This window comes from Sceloporus occidentalis, unplaced genomic scaffold, assembly GCF_023333645.1.
Source record: "Sceloporus occidentalis isolate IW3139 unplaced genomic scaffold, rSceOcc1.0.p SCAF_2, whole genome shotgun sequence".
NCBI classification, from domain to species: domain Eukaryota; kingdom Metazoa; phylum Chordata; class Lepidosauria; order Squamata; family Phrynosomatidae; genus Sceloporus; species Sceloporus occidentalis.
Window position 1 is genome coordinate 75449244 of NW_028316982.1, and position 24877 is coordinate 75474120.

Sequence of the window (24877 nt, forward strand, 5' to 3'; positions counted from 1 at the left end):
AGGCCTGGAGGCCTGTCCGCGCGGGAGGGTGGCTCTTCTTCGGCGCGCGCATGCGCCCTGAAGGATTCGAGGCGCAATTGGTGTGTCACTGTCAATTGGCCTTTTTTGTCTTCTTGGAATAGGCGAGCCGGGGAAGGAAGGAAGGAAGGGACGAAGTTGTTGGTGTGGTTGCGTTCTCCCTCCCGAGGGTCGCGGGTTCGAGGCTGGCTCTCGTCCTTGGCTCCATCCATAAAATACACTCGTCCCCTCCTCCATACTGTATTTGCTTTGATCATTCACGGGTTTGAATAATGTTCTCTCTAGGAATCTCTAGGTCCTCCAACGCAACTCTATGGTCAACTTTAACCAAACGTTGCTCTGAAGGAACTAGAGATATTCCTAGAGAGAACACTCCTCTAGGCATTTGTAGCTCTTCCAGGGCAACTCTATGGTCAGTGTCTGTTAGACGTTGACCACAGAGTTGCACAGGAGGACCTAGAGATTCCTAGAGTGTACCTACTAATCAAATCCACAAATATCAAAGCTGCAGATGTGGAGAGACGAGTTTACAGAGTTTGGCTCCGCTTTAACTGCTATGGAATTGTAGGGATGGCAATTATAATGGGACATTTAGCCTTCTCTGGCTGCGTTCACACTGCAGAGGTTGACCCTACTTTAACTGCTCCATCCTATGGAATTCTGGGAATTGGAGTTGTTTGTGGCATCAGAACTCTCCCTGACAGAGAAGGCTAAATGTCTCGCAGGAATAGAAACTGTTTGTGGTTTCCACCTAAATGTCTCACATAACTAGAGAGCTTTGGTGTAACAACAGACTACAAATCCCAGCATTCCATAGCAGTGAGCCATGGCAATTAAAGCAGTGTCAAACTGGATTATTTGTGTAGTATACTCACCAACCAGAGCCCTTGGCTTTTTCTCCCCCTCTCATAACTAGGCCACAGTTTAGTGTTAAGGCCAGATTGAAATTTCCACTTGGCTTATTTATTGAGTTGTTGTTGTTGTTGTTGTTGTGTGTCTTCAAGTCATTTCTGATTTAGAGCGGTATCAAGGGGTTTTCTTGGCAATTTTCTTTAGGGGGGGGTTGCCATGGCTATCATGTGAGGCTGAAAGAGAGTGACTTGCCCAAGGTCCCCGAGTTGGTTTCCATAGCCCAGCTGGGATTCAAACCCTGGTCTCAAGAGACATAGTCCAGTGCTCACTTTGGACTGATTACAGCATAGGCATAAGCTGCATGAAATGAATATATGGGAACAGATAAATATCTCAAGTGATAGATGAGCATGTCAACCAGAATTGGGCAAAGTTACATTTTTGTTACTCAGTAAAGTGTCAAGTCTCCTCTCCACCGCAAAGCACATTTTATCACAATGTTGTCAGTGACAACACTGTCAGGGGCATTTGGGGAGTTGGAAGTGTAATAAAACTAGAACTTTTAAACTGATGCTGATTCACACTTGTCCACAGATTAAAGAATAAATAGAAATGTGTATCATTCTGATGATACAATATCTCATAAACCATCCAGCAACTTTCAGAGAGGTTTTGTACAGATATGAAAAAGCAGGGACCCTGAGGAACACTGCAGGACAATTCCCATGGGAAAAGAGCAACAGTCCATCAGCATCCCATTCTAGAAATTATGTGCCAAGGAGAAACAGAACTACTGCAATATACAATCCCTGATCCTCAGTCTAGAAAGAGAGGCTGCCATGATTAATGGTATTAGGATTTGTTGAGGGATCTAGGAGAATTAACACAGTCACTCTCGCTCTCTCTCACACAGAACAGGTCACTGAACGGGGTATTCAGCATAGCATGCATCCCAAACCCAGACCTGAAACCAGTATGGAAAATGGTCTAGAACAGGAGTGGGGAGCTTTTGACTGTCCAGTTAAATAATATTTAGGGAGCTGCTGATGACAGGCAGTTCAGAAATGTTCCCTGTTTTTGCAGTTATTAGGCTGCAGTGAGCCCTGCCCTCATTCCCAGTGCCACAAAAACAGAAGGAAAGGCAACAGTTCAGGCTTCCTCAAACTCAGATGTCTTTGTGGAGAGACAGGAACATAAGATATTTGAAGGATTTGGTGTTTTTTTTAATTGTCCAGCAAATGCTGCTTTTGCAAGGAAGGGATAACAAACTGTTGAGTAATATTATTTTCCATCTTGCAGATGGTCAGGAGTGAAACAGACGTGTTAAACCTGTATTACAAAGATGAGAGGAGAATGAATAGAGTGTGAACTAAAATAGTACTGCTCAAAGTGGTGGTCAAGAAATGGTGCCAACCTGTGAAGCATCGGTTGTTGGTCCACAGCAAATTTCAAAGAAATAAACAATATTTATCTTACATCCACACTGCGGAAACAATCCAGGTTGACACCTCTTTAAGTGCCATGGCTCAATGCTGAGAAATGGAGTTTAGAGATATTTAGCCCTGTCAGAGAGGTCTGGTATCACAAAATTACAAAAATAAAAAATACAAATCCCAGGATTCCATAGCACTGAGTCATAGCAATGAAAATGGTATCAAACTACATTATTTCTGCAGTGTGCATGCAGCCGCGGCCTCAAAGGTGCTACAAGATCTCTTTGCATACAGACATTCCCAACTAACACAGCTGTGTCTCTGAATTCTGGGAGTTACATTTTAAATTGTATCATTTTAAATTTGCCATTCAGCACGTTTAGTCCCTATATTGGGAGAAAGGCATAATATAAGAAAATAAAACAACAATAACAACATATGGGGATCCAAGATTGGAAAGCCTTGGGCCTTTAATTCAATGCCAAAAATACTTCAGGAGTCTACAAGGATGTATTCGGTTTAACACCCATTGCTATTTTTTCATTTTTTAAAATAAATTTTATTAAACATGTAAAATCATAACAGTCCTAACACATAGCACACAAACATCTAAAATCCATTTTAACACATATATAATCTACCTTAATTTAATATAACGTGACAGATTCACAATCTACAATTTACAAATATCTCTCTTACATTCTACAAACAACTTTTTCCTTCTTTCTTTTATCCCTTTATTCTTTTCCCCTTTTGTCCTTTATACTTCTCTTTTTTTCCTTCTCACGGTATCTTTCCGCACGACTCCTTTGACTCCTTACCTTCCTTTTCCTTTCATCACTCCTCCCCTTTTCTATACCCACTTTTCACTTACTCATACCTTTTCACTTACTCACACCTACACATATACCTTCTCACACTTCTTCCATCTGCCTGCCTGCCAGTACTTTTCTACTTCTCATCCTAAGACTTTCTTTAACAGTATCATAGGTCCAAAACACACTGCAGAAATGATCCAGTTTGAAACTGCTTTAACTGCCCTGGCTCAATGCTAGGGAATTCTGGAAACTGTAGTTTTGTGAGACATTCAGCCTCCTGTCAGAGAGAGCTTTGGTGCCACAATAAACTACAATTCCCAGAGTTCCCTAGCACTGAGTCAGGGCAGTTAGAACAGTCTCAAAGGCCTGTTACAGACTGCCAAAATAAAGCTGCTTCGGGTCTCTTTGGAGGTATGCCATTTAAATGATGCATGCATCCTAGGAATCCGGAAGCTGCACCAAAAGCTGCACTCCGGTGCTTAGGAATGGAGTGTGGCTTTGGTGCGACCTCCAGACTCTTAGGACCCATGCATCATTTAAATAGCATACCTCCAAAGAGACCCGAAGCAGCTTTATTTTGGCAGTCTGTAACAGGCCATAGTAGATTATTTCTGCAATGTGCTTTGGACCTTAGTTGATAGTCCTGTCTTAACAATTTTTCCTTAGAAATCCTGGGAAGTTCCTTAGAAGTCTTTCCTTATTATGGTCCAAAACACAATGCAGAAATAATCTAATCTGAGACTGCTTTAACTGCCCTGGCTCGGTGCTAAGGAATTCTGGGAACTGTAGTTTTGAGAGACATTCAGCCTTCTCTGTCAGAGAGCTCTGGTGCCACAACAAACTACATTTCCCAGAATTTCCTAGCATTCAGCCAGGGCAGTTAAAGCTGTCTGAAACTGGACCATTTCTGCAGTGTGTTTTGGACCAATAATTCAATTGAATACAAAAAAAAAAAAAAATACATCCTTAATACAAACTTTGTCCTGTCCCATTTCAATATTTACAAACTACTTACAACCTATTAAAATAAAACCCCTCAGACCCCCAATGAAGCAGGGGCCTCCTCCCCTCCAGCTGCACCATGGCAGGCTTCATCCTGCTGCTCTCTGCTGGTCCAAAATGGAGCCCCCAAAAGCACACACCGGAAGCTGGGAGGCGTGTGTTGACTCCATATTTTGTTCTCCTCCTCCTGATACTGCTAAGAGGAGGAGGAGGGCCATGATGATGGGACTAGGAGGCCAGGCCTGGCAGTCGGGAAATAGGCGGGGTCCAGGAGCAGGAGGAGGAGGAAGAGAGAAAGATGGCAGAGACAGAGATTCAGCGGCTGTTGGGTGTGGGGCTGGTTGGTAAGTCTACTTCTGCTCTCTGCTGCACAAAATGGAGGCAGCTTTGGGTGCCTTCTTTTCTCTCCCCCACACAGACCCTGAAACCTCCCCCCCCCAGCCACCCTCTTGCTTGAGAAGAGAGCATTTTCTTCCATTGCATCCACTGCTCTGGATCCTAGTTTCTGGAGCAGCAGAAAAAAAGCTTGCTCCCTCCTCAGCATGACATCCCTTCAAATATTTTAAACAGGGCCATATACCTCTTAACTATCTCTTCTCAAGGCTAAACATACCCATCTCACTAAATCTAGCCTCATAAGGCATGGTTTCCAGACCCTTCACCCTTCCCTTCCCTTCCCTTGAAAAGCCCTATTCCACTTTGTAGGGCTGTTGGTATGGACAAATAACCAGACGGTCTCCAAAGGAGGAGGGTGTCCAGAATGGTGAAGGGTCTGGAAAACATGCTTTATGAAGGAGGAGAGACTTAGGGAGCTGGGGATGTTTAGCCTGGAGAAGAGAGGGTTGAGAGGTATATGACAGCCCTGCTTAGGTATTTGAAGGGGTGTCATATTGTGGATGGAGCAAGCTTGTTTTCTACTGCTCCAGAGAACAAGAGCCAGAGCATTGGATGCAAGCTACAGCAAAAGAGGTTCCAGCTCAACATTAGGAGGAACTTCCTGACAGTAGGGGCTGTTTGACAATGGAACATACTTCCTCAGAGTTTGGTGGAGTCTCCTCCTTAAAGGAGAAGGTTGGATGGTCATCTGTCTGGGGTACTTTGATTGTGAGTTTCTGCATGGCAGAATGGGGTTGGACTGGATGGCCCTTGGGGTCCTCTTCCAACTCTTTGGTTCTCAGAGTGTGGAGGAGTACGGTTGTGTGGCCTTCTCTCCTCAGCGCTTGCTTGTGGGTTAGGGTGATGGGGAGATGGCTATGCTGAAGGAAAGGGGTGGTTTTTTTGGTGGGTTTTCCAGGTTATGAGGCTGTGTTCTAGAAAAGTTTATTTCTGACGTTTCACTAAGCATCTGTGGCTGGCATCGTCCTCTGAAGGTGCCAGCCACAGCTGCTGGTGAAACATCAGAAGTAAACTCTTCTAAAATGTGGCCTCATAGCATGAAAAACCCTTAAAAAACTATGGATGCTGGCCATGAAAGCCTTCGACTTCACATTGGAAAAGGGTGAGTTTGTCTGTGTTCCTCTGCTGTGTTCAAGTCAGGGGTGCTGTGATTGTGAGTTCCTGCATGGAAGGGGGTTGGACTGAATGGCCCTTGAGGGTCTCTTCCAACTCTAGGTTCTATAAATCACTTCCGACTTATGGAGACTCTAAAATGAACCTATCATGGGGTTTGCTAGGCAATTTTTTTCAGAAGGGGTTTGCCATTGCCATCCTCTGAGGCTGAGAGTGTGTGACTTGCCTAGGGTCACCCAGTGGGCTTCATGGCTCAGAAGGGATACGAAGCCCGGTCTCCAGAGTTGTAGTCCAAAGCTCAAACCACTAAGTCACATTGGCTTTCTGTACAAGAGTGGACTCAACCCCTGAAACTTTTCCACAGGACTGCTGCCACATTGTGGAATTAATCCCATTTGACACCACTTTAACTGTCGTGGTTTCACTCTGGGATTTTGAGTTTGTTGTGACACCAGAGATCTGTGACAGAGAAGGCTAAATAGCTCACAAAACTAGAAGTCCCGTAATTCCATAGCATTCAGCTATGGTCATTAAAGCAGTGTCAAAGTGCATTATTTCTGCAGTGCAGATGCAACCCTAGTCTTGGGGTGGGGCGAAGGCACATATAAAGTGATTGAATGCTCCCAATTAAAAACAAAATGTGGAAATCTACATTAACTCTACATTAATTCTGTACTATAGATGCAGCCCTATTATTATTGCCCCTTCTGGGTAGTTGCAGTCCTGCCTTTGAGGCTCATATCCCCAGATAAAACCCTTAAAATCATAGGTACCTGAATATTTAAATATGGAAATTCTTTCCGTAGTCCTGTAATCTTAATTAACATTCAGTGCTACATAAGCAGTTTATGTATCTTCCTAATTGCACTGTGTATACATACTCTTTGGTTTGTCAACAAATGTGGCTAAATGAAGTCCTAATGTTTAATTGTTCTGTGTCAGAAGTCCTTATCTGACTGACAGTGTTTCTTTCTCAACACGGAAATAATTTAGGAATAGTTTCATTTACTGTTGCTGTGTGCCTTCAAGTCATTTTCTGACTTATGGCAACCCTAAGACGAACCTATATCATGGTTTTCTTGGCAAGATTTGTTTAGAGGGGGTTGCGAGTGCCTTCCTCTGAGGCTGAAAAAAATGTGATGCCCATGGTCATCCAGTGGGTTTCCATGACTGATCGGGGATTTGAACCCTGGACTCCCAGAGTCTCACACAGACCTCTACACCACACTGGCTCATTATTTACTAAATTATCATTTACTGAGCACCAGACTATATAGAGTATAAAAAGGGTAAGTCTAGGTTCTCAGGAACTTGCAGTCTAAATTGCAGCACATGAGAAAAAAAGAGGAAGGGGCAACAGGAAAAGAACATTTGTCATTGTTTCATTACATGTACTTAGGTTTGGTTACAGGTTTAATGGCTGCAGAGTACAGTGGGCCCTTGGTATCCACTGTGGTTTGGTTCCAGGACAGCCCATGGATACCAAAATCTGTGGATGCTCAAGTCCCATTAAATAGCGTAGTAAAATGGTGTCCCATATACAAAATTGCAAAATCAAGGTTTGCTATTTAGAATTAATATATTTTAAATACTTCAAAGTTGTGGATGCTTGAATCTGTGGATAAAGAATCTGTGGATAAGGAGAGCTTTTACAGTATGGGAACATCTTATAATTTTTAATAATGCTGCTCCAAAAACTTTAGACTAAGCATTATGGAAATACATAGCTACAGATTTCTGCATCAATCTATGTATAGTACCAATCTATGTATTCCATAACATAAATTTAAAACAGAAACACCAATTTAAAATTAAGATAACAGATGAGTGAAAATCTCTATATATGTGTGTGTGTGTGTGTGTGTGTGTAAAATGTGAGTGTGAAGGTGAGTGCAATAAATGGATCTGATTAACCAATCAATTTACTTCCTTGCTGCTGTTGGCATTCTCACAGTGAACATCTTTCCACCATAGAAAAAGATACCAATGGAGATGCTTTGTGGGTTTGGTGTTACCCTTCTACGACAATTGAATTAAGAGATCTCTTGTTGAGAAAATGCTGCCTTACAGATGAAAGCAAACAGCTTCACACCTTCATATTTGGTCAGTACAGAATGACATGGTTTTACATTACAACCATGGACGTTCAAGACTCTTCAGCTTTACAAAAGGTAGGAATGGAATTCTAAACAGCTTGGTGTAGAAGGATCTTAGTCCTGTCTGTACATGTGCATATTATGGCCTTATGAATGCTTGCCAGCAAGACATTTGACATGCCTGCCAATCTGTCTGATTATTTATAAGTACATCTGTATGTCTGTTCACAAGACATTTGTTGCCTAATCAGTCTTTCACTAGCATAATATCAAAAGTGGAAGAGAATATAAGAACCATAGTATTCCATGAATATATACATTTGCATTCAAGACTAAATTGGGAAATTGTGTAAAGTGCAAGGTGCATTAGGACAGAGAAAGATATACTAGTATTATAATATGACTCTGGGGAAACACCTAAGTAACCTGTCATTTCCAGTTGTCCTTTTTTGGGCAGTTTAGGACAGTGCTCATGTGCCAGCATATAGTTTTGTGGTAAAATGATTTGGCCATAAGCCTTTGGGTTGATCATCTAAGGCTGTAATCCTAGGCATTCTTTCCTGGGAGCAGAACCCACTGATTCTGTGTGTGCGTGCATGCATATGTGTAGTACACCTGCACATATGTGTAGTACATCTGTGGATTCCTGATCAGCTAGAGCTTTCATGTTGGTATGTAACTGTTGCGGGGATGATGGTATAACACAATAATCCCTTAGAAAACTATGGCTGGTGTAACATTTGACCAGATTGTTTCAGATTCAAGAACTAACAATAAAGAGGTCTTCTGAAGTCAGAGCAGTGTTGAAGAAAATAAAGCAGCAATTAGAGTCATAAAATCATATATTTCTAATGAGCATAGGAAACATCTCTACACTGAGCCAGACTACTGGGCCGTGTAGCTTAGCAGGCAGGAACTACACAGAATTTTAGGCAGGCTGCTTTCCTAGCTCTACATGGAGATCCCTCATATTCCCTGCTAGCTGCCATTTCCAAGTACTAACCAGATGTTGGTATTGCAGCCAAAATCAAGTGAGATCACTGTGTTCAGAGTGATATAGTGGTTGAAGGAAGTCATTAAGTGACGAATACAGATAAGAATATTGTTGTGGTTGTCTTATTTTATCTGCTTTCAAATTGGTTGTCTCTAGAAGTATTCCTTTGGAATTCTCCTTGATGTTTGTTTAGCTGCTTCCAATAATTCAAATTCTTCTGCTCCTCCCCCAATACATATTGCTTTGGAAAATTTCAAATGTCTGTAACCCAGACAGCAGACAAGCTTATACACATGAGTGACTGACATCAGCTTTGTATGTGTGACTGTGGAAAGTGCTTTCTTTAAATCCTAAAAGGTAGTAAAACATTCAAATCCTTATTAAACTTTGATGCTAGATTCAAGCATGCATGTGACTACATGTTTGGGAAAGCTCTTTGTGTTAAAAGTTTTAAAATATTGTTGAACTTGCTCATTTGTTAGAAGAAGATTATTGCAGTCTTAATGAGGTTAATAGGGGATGAATGGAAAACACATCTGATATAGGGTTGAATCTGGATTTAATCACACTTAGAGCAAGCGCATGAAAATCAATGGGACTTAATCATGACTAAATTTCACAAGATATGACTGAAGCTGGTTTCAAATCTATATAAACAAGTTAACCTCTTTATTTGCTAGAAATGGAGCAAAACCAAATCCATCAATTTTGTTTTATTTACTGTTTTCCAATGAGATTCTGAATTAGTTTGGGCACTGATTAGTTTGTGTTGGTGTAATGTCTTGCATATGCAATATAGTGTAGTGTTACAATGGAATATTGGGGTATAAAGCAACACTATAGAGCAATGTTTTCTTTCCATGTGTTGTATAGGTGACACATTTTTCCATTGTTTTGACTACTAAAGACTTTAACCCAGAGAAATATGCAGCCTTCACTCGGATCCTCTGTAGGTGTGTATCACTCATCTGTTTTTTACTACAGCTGCAAAGTTCAGTAGGTAATTTCAAATCCTTTTTTATCATTATTCTCATTCTAGAGGCTTACTCTGCATCAGCATTGCAGAAATAATGCAGTTTGATACCACTTTAACTGTCATGGTTCAATGTTGTGGAATCCTGGGATTTGTAGTTTTATAGGTCTCTGACAGAGAGGTCTAAATATCTCACAAAATGACAAATCTCAAAATTCTGTAGCATTGAGCCATGAAAGTTAAAGTAGTATCAAGCTGCATTATTTCTGCATTGCACATGCAGCCCTAGTCTGGGGAAAAGGCAGATATGAATAAAGTGATTTATTGTTCCCAATTAAGGGCTAGTACAGACCAGCATGAAAGGCTGGCTTTCAGCCAGCTTGGGGGTATGGTGTACGACGACACATGCACCCATGATGCCCAGAAGCCAGCTTCACACCGCATGGCTGCCCGCACGGGAGCTGGCTTCTGGGAGCCATAAAGCTGCAGCAGGACAGGAAAAGCCATCTTTTTGCTAGCGCAAAAAGGAGCGGCATTTTGCTGCTTCTTTTTGGGCAGACAAAAAGGCGGATTGGGGCCTCAAGGGGCCTTTGTGGCAGTCTGTTCCACCCCAAATAGAGAAACCTTTTTTTTAAAAAAACTTTTTAAAAAACTACAAGCAATTAGAAACAATGTAGAAATCTGTTGCACCTTTTTCATACAGAAGGTCAGGTATACATGTGTCTTGAAAGTTGCCAACTAAAATCCAAACACTCTTTTCTTCAAAGCAACGACATTGTTTTAAGCACATTAATTACATCCTTGTAATGTTATGATTAGATTATTATAACATTATCAGTGTGCACTTGTTCAGCAGCTTCAGTTGGTTCTGAATAGTCACCAGTTTGTTATTAGTTGCCAGATTACTAGTTTCTTTGAGAGCTGAAATCAAGACTACTGATTTCAAGACTACTAGTTTGTTTGGGAGCTGAAATCAAGACTACTGAGGACCTAAACAGGGTGGGGAAATTTGTCCTCAAGAAGTTGAGACAATCATTCTAGCAAACCATTACTATTTACAGTGCTAGGTGAGGCTGATAGGACTTGTAGCTCAAGATATTTAGATGGCTAAAGATTTCCGCAATCTGTGAGATAAGTATTCTATCAAGGTTACCTTGGGACAAGCAAGAAAGTAGATGGACTTTACTGGGTTTAGTTTTCTTTTTGGGTGGGGGTTGTTTTTTGTTTGTTTGTTTGTTTGTTTTGAGACTGGTGGCAGATTTTTTTTGTGAGTTCTGATTGCCAGCTATTTAAAAATAACAAAGGGCTTTTTTGTTGTAGTTGTGAACCTTCAAACCATTTTCGAGTGGAGTTTTCTTGGCAAGATTTGATTAGAGGGGAGTTGCCTTTGCCTTGTTCTGAGGCTGAGAGGCTGTGACTTTGTCAAGGTCACCCAGTGGGTTTCCATGGCTGAGCAGGGATTTGAACCATGGTCTCCAGAGTCATAGTCCAAGGCTCAAACCACTACACCACCCTGGTTCTCAAATTGTATTGCTGTAGTGACAAAATATGAGGTGTGTGTGTGCTTTGAAAGACTTTTCTGTAAATGGAAGTGTATGTCTTTTGCAACAGGTTCCACTTGGTGGACATGATGTTCCTGTAAAAAAACAAAAAGCCCAAAGAATGAACAACTAAATGGATCCCACATGCTTTTTATGAGACTGCTGGTGTATTCCATTAAAGAACTAAGGCTGTATTGATTGTCCTCCTCCTTTATAAAGTCTCCCAGTTTGCAATTCATAACAAGGCTTTTTCATTATCAACATGTAGACTGCAGCATGAATTCCCTTTACTTTTTAAAAACAGGATTACTCACTGCTTCCATTAATTTTATTAACCATAAATAAATAAAATTATTTATTTATTTTGTATTGACCCTTTCTTTACACTATTTTAAAACCTAGGACTGTTCTTTTAAAATGTCAATTTTTTTTTAAAAAGAATGTTTAAAGTTGCCTTGAAGGTAACTGACAGAAGGATGGAGTATCAGTGACTTGATAAGTAATATCCTGAGTCAGACATAGAAAGACAAGTAAGCTTGTGTATGAAAAGTATGTTTGGCATATTAAATGAGCAGTCAGATTTTTCGTAGAGTAGTTGCCCTGCTGCTTTGTATGTAATGTTCGGCCACTAGTATAAAGTTTAAAAGATGGAGATCTATTCTCTTTTTCAGAATATACCTAAAATATGGGAGTCCTGTGAAAATGATGGAGAGTTATATTTCTGTCCTGACAAAAGGAATCTGCCAGAGTGAAGAAAATGGTTCTTTCCTAAGCAAAGATTTTGATGTCCGAAAAGCTTACCTTGCAGGTTCAATCAAAGGTGGGAGAAATTCTTCTAAGTCTTTATTTTAATGAAGTATATTTATGTATATCTTGTTTTTCCTCCAATGACTTCAAAAAAAAATCTATAGCTTCTTCTTCCTCAGTTTTCCACTTTACCCTTACAACAATCTTGTAATTCTGAAAGAGAATGACTAGCTCAAGGTCATCCAACAATTTAAATGACTGAATATTTAAAGGAACCTGGGTGTTGTAAGTCCCATTCCAATACTCTAACCATTATATTACACTGTCTGTCTGTCTGAGCATGGGAGAATTGGTTTGTTGAATAACATCAATGTGTTGTCATCCCCAAAAGAAACATTTCCAAGCCCTGCTGTTTGCTTCCATTTATGGATTGCAGCACAGGAGGCAATGCTGTTGTAACTGCAATTGTGATGAATTATACATAGCACACCTTTTATTCATTAGCAGTCTCCCATCTGAGAGCTAACCAAGCCTGACTGTACTTAGTTTCTGAGATCAGACAGGTTCTGGTGCCTTTAAGATATTTAGGCCCACATCACACATAGAACAGTAAACATTTTCTGACAGGCCTGGTGTCAACACCTGATATTCACAAGCTGCTTGATGGGCTCCAAGTGTTTTGGCAGGGCATAACTCGGAGACTTGCCTTAACACCCCCCCTCCTCCAACTTTAATTTCTTCTCCCAATGAGTTGCTCCAAACAGCACTGGAAATCTAGGTCTTGCTGCCATATAAATTTCCCACACTGCCTCCAATGCTCCAGAGGATTGTGGAAAATTAAAATGGTGGGTAAAGCCAGCTGTTACCTCCAGATACGTATATCCTCTAGGACAGGGGCCCATGACAAGCCTTCCCTAAATCAGGCAGTTCTGGTTGCAGCTGTCTCTTTAAGTCTAAGAGTTGTGAACTGTATGGGTGTGTGTGTTTTTGCTTTTTCAGGCTGCACTGGTGCATTCAGGAAAACCAGAAATGACATTTTTTAATCTCCAATCACAATTTTTGCAAAGTTTTGTGACAGGAATTCTGAGTTGTGAGCAACCCAAACCACCCCATTTAGAAGTTGTTTGGGGGCGTTTGTGGCTATTTTCAGATGAAAAAAAATCATCCAAAAGTTGGCCTGAACATTTTTAAGAATTGGGGCTGAGGGCCAGTGTGGATTGTGAGCTGCATTCAGTTGACAGGCCACACTTTCCCCAACCTTGCTCTACTCTTCTCCTGCTGTGGTATAAGTACAACAGGATCACTCCTGCCTGTTCTCTTTATAAGAGTAGGAGAGAATGTTGAGCAGTTCTGGGAACTGTTGTCTAAAAAAGTAACTTTTCTAACCTTTGCTCTCAACTTCCTGTTTTTGTGTTGTTTTAAACTATACAAAGGCAGTGTCAGAGAAAGAGGTATTTCATGTGCTAAAAATGTAATATAAACCATTTTTTTTGGCTCCAGAAAAGATTCCACTTGGCAAATTCCTTATCATTCCAGTAAAAAAACTTTCTCATGATAAGTAGTTAAAGTAAGTTATTGCAAATACTACCGTACTTAATTATGTCGTTGCTATCTATATATTTATTAGCTGCCACACTAAAACTTTTTTCTTTCCTCAAGATATAATTTCTCAATTTGGAATGGAAACAGTCATCCTGTATACTGCAGTTATGTTAAAGAAAAAAATTGTAGTGTATCACCCAAGAATAGAAGCTGTCCAGGAGTTTACAAGGTACAGCACATATGAAATAAATAGTGACCAAGAGGTATGGGTTGTATTCAGCCTTTTCTTTTTTTCTTTTTATTTACAACCCAAACCAGCCCATGTTTGCTTCCTTTGTGTTCAGAGTCAGAAGTACAGGCTGATATAATTCACACATGATGCTAAATCTTATCCTAACAGTGTATGTATAAGCCCCAACCTTGGCTTTCGTATGTTCCAACCACCCAACTCCCACATGATTAGGTCTTCAGCTACTTTTAGTTTTGCTTTCACAGAATCTTGCCTTGTCACTGTGTGGAAACGACATTAAGATTTAGAACAAACTCAGGTTTAATAGGACAGCTTCACAAGCAGCTTCTGGTTTGAAGTTGGCTCATTTTGGAGGGGATCAAAGGACCATCAAAATGGTGGTGTTATCTTGCATTATGTACAAGATCTTGTAACTTCCATTAACTACACAACTCACACCTTTACCCCCAGGTCCACACATCTTCTCCCATGTTTTTCCATTGCCTTTTAAGGAAAACTCAATTTGGAAAGATCAATGGTCTTCCCACACATCTGTTCCTGTGCCCTGGTATATTTAGTTTTTGCAGAGGGGAGGGAGTGTATGAGTGATGTCATGATTCTGAGTGTCACCCTTCTTTTTGGGCTCCCAATAGCAGCCAATAAATATAGCACTAAGTTAGCTTGACACAATTAGTAGCTAATTCCCTGATGTTCATGCAGAGGATATATTCTTCCTCAGTCATTGTCATTGTTCAAGAAGAAAAGAAAGGCATTAAGAAGGAAGAGATGGGGTCAAGGTTTCTCAGGTACTGTGGGACTGCCAAACTGGGACAACTTTTTAAGGAAGAGAGCGACTTCTATCCCAGATGAAATCAGATGTGTAGAAAACAATTTCATAAAATAAGTAAACCTCTATGGGGTATGGTCCCCCCACCCCACCCAAAGATGGTGGGTAGAAAACAGCAGGAGAAATGGGACAAGGCTGTTCAAATCACAGGTGGAACAAAGGTGGAAACAAAACTAACTTCTGCTGTTTTCCAAAGCTGGTCTGGAGATAAACTGTACTACCTAAATGAAAGTTTTTCATGGGAATAGACTTCAGAGTCATAGCCACATTAGTTTGAAATAGCCACATGCCAAGGGGTCTTGGAGCACCTTTGAGACAAACTGCAAAAGAAGTTGTAGCATAAGCTTTCATAGACTTGATCTTATCTGTCTGCATGCCTCTGAGGAAGTAGACCATGTCTACTAAAGCTTATGTTACAAATTCTTTTGCAGTTCGTCTCAAAGGTGGTGCAAAATCCCTTTGCATATGGATATGTCTCAGAAGTCTAACCCCATGAAAAACATTCATTTCTTCTTTCACATAGGTGGTGAAATATTCCTTTGCATACCAAAAAGAATGTAAGCCTTCAGCATTTGGATTCTGTATTTAAAAGAAGTGAGGGGAGACACTTTGAGGAAGTGCAAGGACTTGTGCTGGAACCAGCCTTGTTTAGCTAACCACAATATTTCTTAGAAACAAGTATTTACAGTTCCAGTCAAAACACTTGTTAGTTTCAAAACAAGCCAGCTTCATATCAGGAGTTTGGAAGCTGCCTTTTTTGTGTCTCTCTAACCAGTCTTTGGCCCCATACAGACAGGCCAAAATAAAGCTGCTTCGGGTCACTTTGGAGGTATGCTGTTTAAATGATGCATGCGTCTTACGAGTCCAGAAGCCACACCAAAGCCATGATCCAGTCCTAAGGATCGGAGCACAGCTTTGGCGCAACTTCTGGGCTCTTAGGACGCATGCATCATTGAAACAGCATACCTCCAAAGTGACTCGAAGCAGCTTCATTTTGGCCTGTCTGTATGGGGCCTTTGTTTAAAGTAGAATAATCCATATGCAATAGCAGAGATTCTACAGAAGTAAAACTAAACCCTACCAACATCTTCCTCCTGAACAATTAGAGGAAGGATGTGAGATGTGCATGAACTATGTGACTGGAATGTTTCCAAGTGCTGGTTATGGTTCATACAGTTCCAATCACTTGAAAGGAGAAATCAAGACCAAGTTTGTTGCCCCCTCTGTGGGTGAATATACATCACCCTCTGTGCATTAGAAGGATTGCATTAGCATAGGAAGGGGGCATGTTGTACTCCTGCATGTTCTAAATTACAATGAGAAATCTACATAAGTACAGCAAGCTTCCTGCTTCAGACAGCAGGCATACAGTCCTTCAACATGTGAACAGCCACAGGAACACAGCATAAGGGAGGATATAGCTACTATACCCCTGCTTACCTCACTCCTATGAGTGCAAAAATGTGAAAAAGCATGAATCATACTCTTTTTTAAAAAGTGAATGTTAAAATATGGTCATACTCTTTTAATTTAATTTTTAGGACTCTACCAGCCTTGGTATGGCATCGGCAAGATTGGTCAATCCTTCATTCTTATGTACATCTGAATGATGATGAAGTGGAAGCATTAAAAATGTGTCCAGGTATTAGTAATAAAGGCTGTGATTCACCACCTTAAACACAGTGACTAAATTTTCTCTTTGCTATAAAATAATCAGATAGGATCAAGTAGCAGAAAGCAGTATCATATAACCCAGCGACATGATACTGGCAGTAACATTATACACTCATCCCTCCACATGTGCAGCTTTGACTTTTGCGGATTTGATTATTCACAGATTTTATTATGTTCTCTCTAGGAATATCTGGGTCCTCCAGCACAACTCTATAGTCAACTTTAACCAAGTCACACTGAAGGATCTGGAGATTTCTAGAGAGAACACTTCACTAGGCATTTGTAGCTCCTCCAGTAAATTCTGTGGTCAATGTCTATTTACCACACAGTTGCCCTGGAGGACCTAGAGAGTCTTATAGGCGTTCTTCCAGGTAAAAACATAGTGTTTTTGTTGTTTGTGGTTTTTCCACGTTCGTAGGGGTCCTGTGCCCCTAACCCCAGTGAATGTGGAGGGACGAGTGTATTCTTACTTGTTTACCCAGGCATTTGAAACTTTTCTATCCTAAGTAATATGAGCTGTTTTGGATGTTTCTTGCATTTCATTTTTGTGTGTATATTGTTAATAGTTTTTATTGTGTACTCTATGAAGATTTTTTATTGCATTTTGTACGCTGATCTGGTATTTTAACATAGATGGTGGTACAATTTTTTTAAAAAAAATAAAAATGCTTTGCTAAAGCTATACATTATAATGGCTTCTAATATAGTTGGTTTTAGTCCCACAAATATTCAAATCATAAAGAACATAGTATTATTTGTCCCTTAATATTAGATCCTTGCAATATGACTTAGTTTACCTACAGTGAAAAGCAATTAGTTGTACAGTGCGCCTGCGTCATACGCCGCTTTCAGCATACACTGAAGCTGCACTGGGAAAAGGGGCGGCGTGCTCCATAAGGGCTAATGGAGCATGTGCCTGTGGTGCACATGTGCTGCCACATGCACAAGCCCTGTTCATTTAAATAGGGCTTGAGCATAGGTGGAATTCCCTTTACGTGGGGGGGGGGCGGTCCGGAATGGCTCCCCCGCATAAAGGAAGGGCAGACTGTACCATTTTTAAACCCCTCTTCCTCCTCCCAGTGTATGTCTTTGTCTGTGTGCACAATTCTTTCTGAAATATTTTAATAGTTATTTCATATATTGTATGGGAAATGTTATGCTGTGATTTTTCCCCACAGACTGCAGGTAGAAGAATGTATAGTATGGAATTTTATTCATATATTTTTCTGAGTAAACATCATAGATGTCAACAGAAATTCAGTGTCAGCATTACTGTATATACTCATGTATAAGTCTAGAAATTTAGGTAAAAAAATTAATCCAAAAACCTGAGTCAACTTATCCACAGGTCAATGTAAGTACTGTACTTTAACTCTTATTTAAAAGAATGAACCATCCCCTGGTGAAAAGCAAGAGTATAATCTGTCCTGGAAGCACTGAACCCCACTAGTCTCTCATCCATCCAGCCTTAAAAATGAACACAAAGTTATGTCTGCTGGATTTTTGTAAGTTCTTTGACATTGTTTTGCTTTGCTTCATCCTTTAGATCCTTTGCTATATGCCCCTAAATTTTACCTTCGACGTATACACGGGTCATATCAAAATCCATAATTCTGGCCTCAAATTTTGTCCTCGACTTATACATGAGGTTGACTTATAGTCGAGTATATACGATAGATGGAAATAATTGTAGTTTTTATTAAAACTAGCATGTGAAAGATCTTGCTTAGTAATCATGTCAAATCTTTCCCAATCAGGTTATATTGCTGGATTTATTGATTCAGAAGTGAGCAACAGGCCAGATCTCTATGATATATATGTAAATTTGGCTGAAAGTGAAATTACCATTTCACAGCAAGCAAAAGGTTTGTTGGCTATGTGATTCTGACTTTTTAATATTTCATCTTGTCTTTGTTCAGAGCAGATTTGAGAAGAGTTTGGTGCACCTTTCTAACCCAGTGGGGAAAATTTACACCTCCATTCTTAAACCATCTGGAGTCCAATATGTTCTAAATATATTGGTCACTAAACTAACAGAAGCTTCAAAAGCAAATGCTGTTCTTTCTAAATCTGATTCCCAACAAAGGTGAAAACCGTAAAAGATGTCCAAAGGATAATCAAAGCAGGGAGAAAAATATATGAACAATAAGGGTTATTTAAAATATATCAAATAACAAGGTGGGACCAAGATTAAAAATTACTCTTTGTTGACCATATAGTTTTCAATTGAGATGAATGGAGTTAGATCAAAGTGATACTATAAATCAGTGGTGTTTCTTAGCAAAAAATGGAACTAAGGAAACATTGCAGACAAGAAAGAGACAGATAATAAAATAAAGTAGCAAAAAGGATTTTTTGAGCCCAGCTGTAGTATGACAGTGATTGCAGAAAGATGAATGTTGGTATGAATAGTCCTTAGCTTGTGGAAAAGAAAGTTTATCTTTATTTTCTCTGGAATTTCTTGGGCTATTAGCAGGGCTGGGGGGTAGGAGTAAGGAGTAGGGGGTTTTTACAGGAGTAGGAATAAGAAGTAACAAAATATATTCCTGTTATTATATTGTACATGCAAACACCAAAATCAATTTTATTCTATTGCACTGGGGAAGGGACTGGGAGGCAAAGAGACACACTTGCACACAAACAACACACACACACACACCAGCCTTGCAAAGCAACCAGGGCTTTTCCCCAGGGCTGGGAAGTAAGAGTAGGAGTAAGGAATAAAGGAGTAAGAGGATTTTACAGGAGTAGGAGTAACATTAAGAAAAATATCCTACTCCAGATTAGGACAAGCAGTAACCCCGAAAATCACCACTACTCCCCAGCCCTGGCTGTTAGGAGTCTCTGAACATAGTGTCTGTGATTATGACTATAGCCTATAGAACATCAGTTCCCAGATGTTATATGACTACAACTCCCAGATGGTCTCATATTCTCCATAATTGCTGACACTTCTGGGAATAGAAATCCTGACAACCTCTGGGGACCCAAGACTGGGAACCAGTTCTGTAGAGTCATTTGTTACTGTGTTTTTTCTATACCAGATGGTACAAATGAATGGCACTGCCTTCTCTTTCTCTTTTTCTCCATAGAGGCAATGACAATGGGAAAACTGCACAAAGAAATTGGGCAGCTCATTGTTCAGTCTGCAGAGGATCCAGATAAATCCAACAGTCAAGTTGTTAAGGTTAATCTTTTGGGATTATTTCCACCTTGAACATACTTTCATTTCTAAAGTATTGTGATTTTACTTTCTGAATCAGAAAACACTGGTTCAAATGATTGCCTAATCCAAGAGGCATCTTGTGAAATATGGCCAGTAGAACAGCGAGATTTCAGAAACACTCAGAGGGCCACAGGTTATCCACTTCTCACCTAAGCCATGGTTTAAGTCAGTAAGTCTCATATGCTGGTTCTCCAAGTTTTCTGGATATCAGCTACTAGAAACTGCAGCCAGCTTGTCAAGGATTCAGAGAACTGGAGTCCAAAACATATGGAAGATTAAAGATTAAGAACTATTGGTTAGGTAAGTGAATAAGCTGTGGCAAGATATAGACTGCCATGCTCCTTTTTTGCTGCATGTGAGGAGAAAGAGTAAAATCCTCCCCTTTAATTTGAGAAGAAAACTGCAGTTTTGCATGACAAAATACTGTGAGAATTATTGTTTGTCCTAATATATGTCTATATAAAACTATTAAATTGCAAATGAATGAGTGATTTCACAGGATATTTAAACTGAGGATGCAAGACTTATGGTCTCAATGGGGAACTATGGCCTGAAACAGATGGGCCAAAAGGGATGCATCAGGCTGTGTTGGGGGCATGGTGTTCACACAGTTCATGCCCCGACAACACCCTAAAGGTAAAGAGACGGCTTGGAAAGGAGTGAAAAAAAACCCTGTTCCTTTTCAGAAGGCGGTTTAAAACAGCAGCAGTGGGGTGGATTGGGGCCACGCACATGTGGTTGCTGCGGCACTGGGCGAGCGGTGCTGGGGCGGCCCCACTCTGCCCTTTTTGGGTGTTCTGTTAGTCTTAGCAGTCTAACCTAGATCAATACTAATTATAAACATACTAGAATGTTTGTCATTGTGGCTAACAGAATATATTGTATGAGTTAAAAGTAAATAAATGATTTTATTTTATTAAAACATTTATATATCACCCTGTATCATTAGATCTTAGAATATCATAAATAAAATCAGTATAAACAAAAAGTTAAAGTAATAAAAATAAAACATTATAAAAGCATATTAAACCATTTAACATTTTTTAAAAGTTAAAACAGCGTAAAACCATGTATATGTGGATAAAACAATTAGATCCCTAACATAGTTTTTTGTGGGTTTTTCAGACTATGTTCTAGAAGAATTTATTCCTGACGTTTCGCCTGCATCTGTGGCTGGCAACTTCAGATGCCAGTGCCGATTTATGTTCTCTTCCATCCCAGCATTCTCTGAATATACCAGCCACAGATGCAGGCGAAACATCAGGAATAAACTCTTCTAGAACATGTCCGCATAGCCCAAAAAACCCACAAAAAACTATGAATGTCAGCTATGAAAGCCTTTGACTTCACAGACCCCTAACACATCAATAAAAAGTCATGTTTTCAGTTGACATCAGATTGAAGCCGATGTTAGTGCCAATTAGTCTTCCAAGGTAGAGTGTTCCACAATGGAACACCACAGCAGAGGAGGCTCTCTCCTACTTCCTGTCCATAAAGGGTCACTGCTTCATTCGCCAAAGTATGTGCTTTGCATGCCAAAGTCCAATCCAAGGCATCTCTAAGTAGATTTTAGAGAGATCTGTCCAAAACTCTAAAGACATGGCCAGTCAGTGTTCCTTTTTGTGTTTGATATTTATATACCAGCTTCCAGAACATGCTAATGTAAAAAAACAATTGTACAAGTTTCTGCACTTACAAAGAGGCTGCATAAATGCAGCCTCCAGTGCAGCCAGTCATGCTGCAAACACACACACACAGGGACATAGACACACAACTTCTCTTTCAAAATGCTGACTTGGCAGTTGAGGAGTAATTGACTGTCATGCAAGAGGTAACCTAAAGGCCTTGGTGCTCATTATACAATCAGTTGTACAACTGTGAGGTCCAGTGTATATTTATGCTACGTATAAAGTGCAAGAAATCTTGACCATTATTGTATTGTACTCAAATTACAATTTGAAAATTTATAAAACTGAAAACAGCAGCAGTCTGACACAAGACCACAGCACATTAAGTATAGATAGTTGAGGGCCAATGGTCTCACTTGACATAAGGCAGCTTGTTACTGTTTTTATTCCACACCAAGTAACTATGCTATCCTGGTGCTTAGTACACTCTCACAACCAAAGAGCTTCCTGGACACTGGTCTATGCTATTCCAGGAAAACATTTCATTTTTAAAATTATATTAAGCTGTAAACATCACTTGGCATAATGCATTGTTGGATAGCATGTCACACAGGTACTATACATCATTCTGAACTATTAATCCTGAAACGAAATGTTAAAAGCACAGTCTCTGTCCTACAGGAAAAATAACACTGGCGGGTTACACACCGCCATTTAGTACGTATTCTATACGTACTAGGGTTAGGAAGGGGCGGTGCATCCGCACCCCCCTAACCCTAGTACGTATAGAATAAGTACAAGATGGCGGCGCCCTGTTCATACGGGCGCCGCCATCTTTACGTATCGGACGCATAGCATCCAGACGTGTCGCGGCGCCTATGACGTCACGAATGCGCCAGCGGCGCCTCGCGACATCACAGAGGCACTGCAAGAAGGAGCTCCATTTTGGAGCTCCTTTTTTGCTCCGCACGGGAGCTGTGCGGTGTGACTGCTACGGCTCCCGCAAGGAGCAGGCGGCGGCGGTCTGTAGCCCGCCACTGTTTCTGAGTGGCTCCACCAGCAAATCTCATGTACCCTATTCTGGCAGTACATAGGATGACATGGGGAAAAGTTAAATATGGGTAATGACTTCAAACGATGATTTTCCAGTTTTGAAATGCAGCCAACCTGAGAACTGTCTGTAGTTTTAGGGACCATACTGCACAGTGGCTCCAATATTCTCTAGGTATGCAGACACTGATAGTGTATACTAGAAAACTGACCCTTTCCACCATTGGTGGTTCCTCCTCACCCTAAGAGACCAATCCTTCTGTTGGATTTGATTAGATTCATTTGGGGGGGGGGGGTTACTCATGAGAACTTTAAGCTATCCATCATCCTCCTGACTTCAGTCTATTGTCTCTTTAAGAAGCTGCTCTGACCACCCTGATTTTATTTTTGCTCTTTTTATTTTAAAATTATTTATGTCTGCAGGACATTTCACTGAAAACAAAAGAAATCTTGACAAATCTGGCCTCCTTCACAGAAGTTCTCTGTGACGGCGAGAAGCCATCCCTTAACTTTGAAGCACTGAAACAGAAGCGATTTCCACCGGCAACTGAAAATTTCCTCTACCATTTAGCAGCTGCTGAACAAATGCTTAAGATCTGATGTCTTGGACAAACCACAGTATAGCACTTCAAAGGAAAACTCCTCTGTGGCATAATATTTTATCCCATATCTGTGTAAAACATTTAGCAGGAAAATACCGCATTTTTATCTTCATGCAAAGGGACTGAGTGACAAAGATTCCTGCAGTGTGTAGTAGGATGCACTTCCATTTTTCTAGTTCTGACATGATTTTCTACGATTAAAGAGAAAGGAAAGGCAAAAATCTACTATTCTTCCAGCAAAAGATATGAGGGCATAGCTGTTTTGAGCTGCAAGTGTCTTCTGTGCATTTTGGTGAAATTACAATGGAAAATGTTTACCAGCATTATTATATAAACAGAATGCTTCATAAGTGATGCAAAAGAAAGAAAGAAAGAAGGCCATTTAAGTTAAGAAGAAAAAGTCCTTTGTCTTTTCTAGCTGTTTATACAACTGCCATGAAGCCAAGGAGGTATACACATGACTGAAGTCCTTTGAACATTCAACAAGTGAGAGGGTGTATAAAATGTGGTGGACAGAGTTGCCAATGGAAGGGACAACTTCACCTCTTCCTGCTGCTTTTCTGCAGCTACACCTCCCCATGTGCCACAGTAAGCATACACCTAGAATCTTGCAGGTTGAATACCGAGTGGAGGCAAAGTGTGCACAAATTCCCATAGGCCATTTATCTATGAAAACTCAGCAGTCAGGCTGGTTTTCCCATAAAGTTGCCATTGAAGTTTGAATGCATGCCTGTGTAGGTTAGGGTTTTAACTCCAAACCATAGATACTATAAATCAAGGGTTTTGCAGAAGTCTGATAACTAAAGGACTACCTCTGCATTTTGCTATATAAGATCCGTTTATGATTTTTGCTTCATACATATATGCCTTAGCATGTGACTAAATTAGCATGGACTAAATCAAGCTATTCCAAACAAGAATGTTGTCAGTGCATTGAACAAATGGGCCTCTTAAGACAACACTTCCATAAATCCTATTGAATCAGTGGGTTTTTCAGCCCTATATGCTCAATTTTTTAAAAAAGCAGTTATTCCAACCCCTAACACATTTTGAAATAGCATTCATTTATTTAATAATCATCACTGTATTCAGTATTAATTTGAGAATCATTTGGCCTTCATTTATATTATAAAAAGGAACCTGAGTTATATGTTGTAATACAGAAGAAATGGGCAAGAATTGCAAATCTAAATTAGTCCTAGTAAGTTTGCAAGCATGACTACTGCTCCCCTATTTTCAGGGGTCTGTCATTCTCTTTTGTACAAAAGTGTATGTTGACCTAAAAATGTGTATATCTAAAAGCCAACTTACTACATTTTTTCAGTTTTGGTATGACATTTTCCATAGAGATTTAATAGCCTTGTTACTGTGCATTTTCCGTCTTGCAGCCAGCATATACATTTAATTTGTTGTTGTATGCCTTAAAGTCATTTCCAAATTATGGCGACCCTATGGGTTTTCTTGGCAGATTTCTTCAGAGGAAGTTTACCATTGCTATCCTCTGAGGCTGAGAGAGTATGACCTGCCAAGGTCAATCAGTGGGTTTCATGGCTGAGCCAGGATTCAAACTCTGGTGTCCCAGTACAAACCACTACAACATGCTGACACTCATTTCATACAGACTGGTATTTAAAGGCTCACCTGGTAGCCAGAGTCAATAAGGAACTGAATGCTGGGGATTGTCTCTCATGTAAACAAAGCTTTTTGTTTCTAGATAACAAAGCATTTGTGGATTGGTGAAGTGCCTGCATTGGTGAGGTAATTCAGTTTTAAACAAAACATGGACCAAATCAAACTTATTATAACATTTCATATGCATTGACTGTCATGTTTAAATTAAGCCTCAGATCCAAAACACACTGCAGAAATAATCCAGTTTGAGACCACTTTGACTGCCCTGGCTCAATGCTAGGGAATTCTGAGAACTGTAGTTTTGTAAGACATTTAGCCTTCTCTATCAGAGCACTCTGGTACCACAATAATCTACAATTTTCAGGATTCCCTAGAATTGAGCCAGGGCAATTAAAGTGGTTTCAAACTGGATTACTTCTGCAGTGTGTTTTGGGTCTCTCTTATAAATCAGTAGTGTGTAACAA

The 24877-nt window shown here is 40.2% G+C and overlaps 1 protein-coding gene across 3 annotated transcripts; it reads left to right on the forward strand.

Moving 5' to 3' along the window:
• The first annotated feature begins 4 nt into the window (after positions 1–4).
• On the forward strand, positions 5–24775 carry DENND10 (DENN domain containing 10). 3 transcript variants are annotated; one of them, XM_089510028.1, is made up of 9 exons: positions 5–80; positions 7587–7803; positions 9596–9675; positions 11908–12056; positions 13643–13754; positions 16143–16243; positions 18033–18140; positions 19368–19462; positions 22603–24774. In XM_089510028.1, the coding sequence occupies exons 2-9, from the start codon at positions 7747–7749 to the stop codon at positions 22777–22779; spliced, it is 879 nt and encodes a 292-aa protein (XP_089366154.1). In that variant the 5' UTR covers positions 5–80; positions 7587–7746; the 3' UTR covers positions 22780–24774. The 3 variants fall into 3 exon arrangements, with proteins under 3 accessions (XP_089366154.1, XP_089366153.1, XP_089366152.1); XM_089510027.1 differs by lacking the exon at positions 5–80 and adding an exon at positions 4078–4467 and having other exon boundaries at positions 7607–7803; positions 22603–24775; XM_089510026.1 differs by lacking the exon at positions 5–80 and adding an exon at positions 4081–4467.
• The last annotated feature ends 102 nt before the right edge of the window (positions 24776–24877 follow it).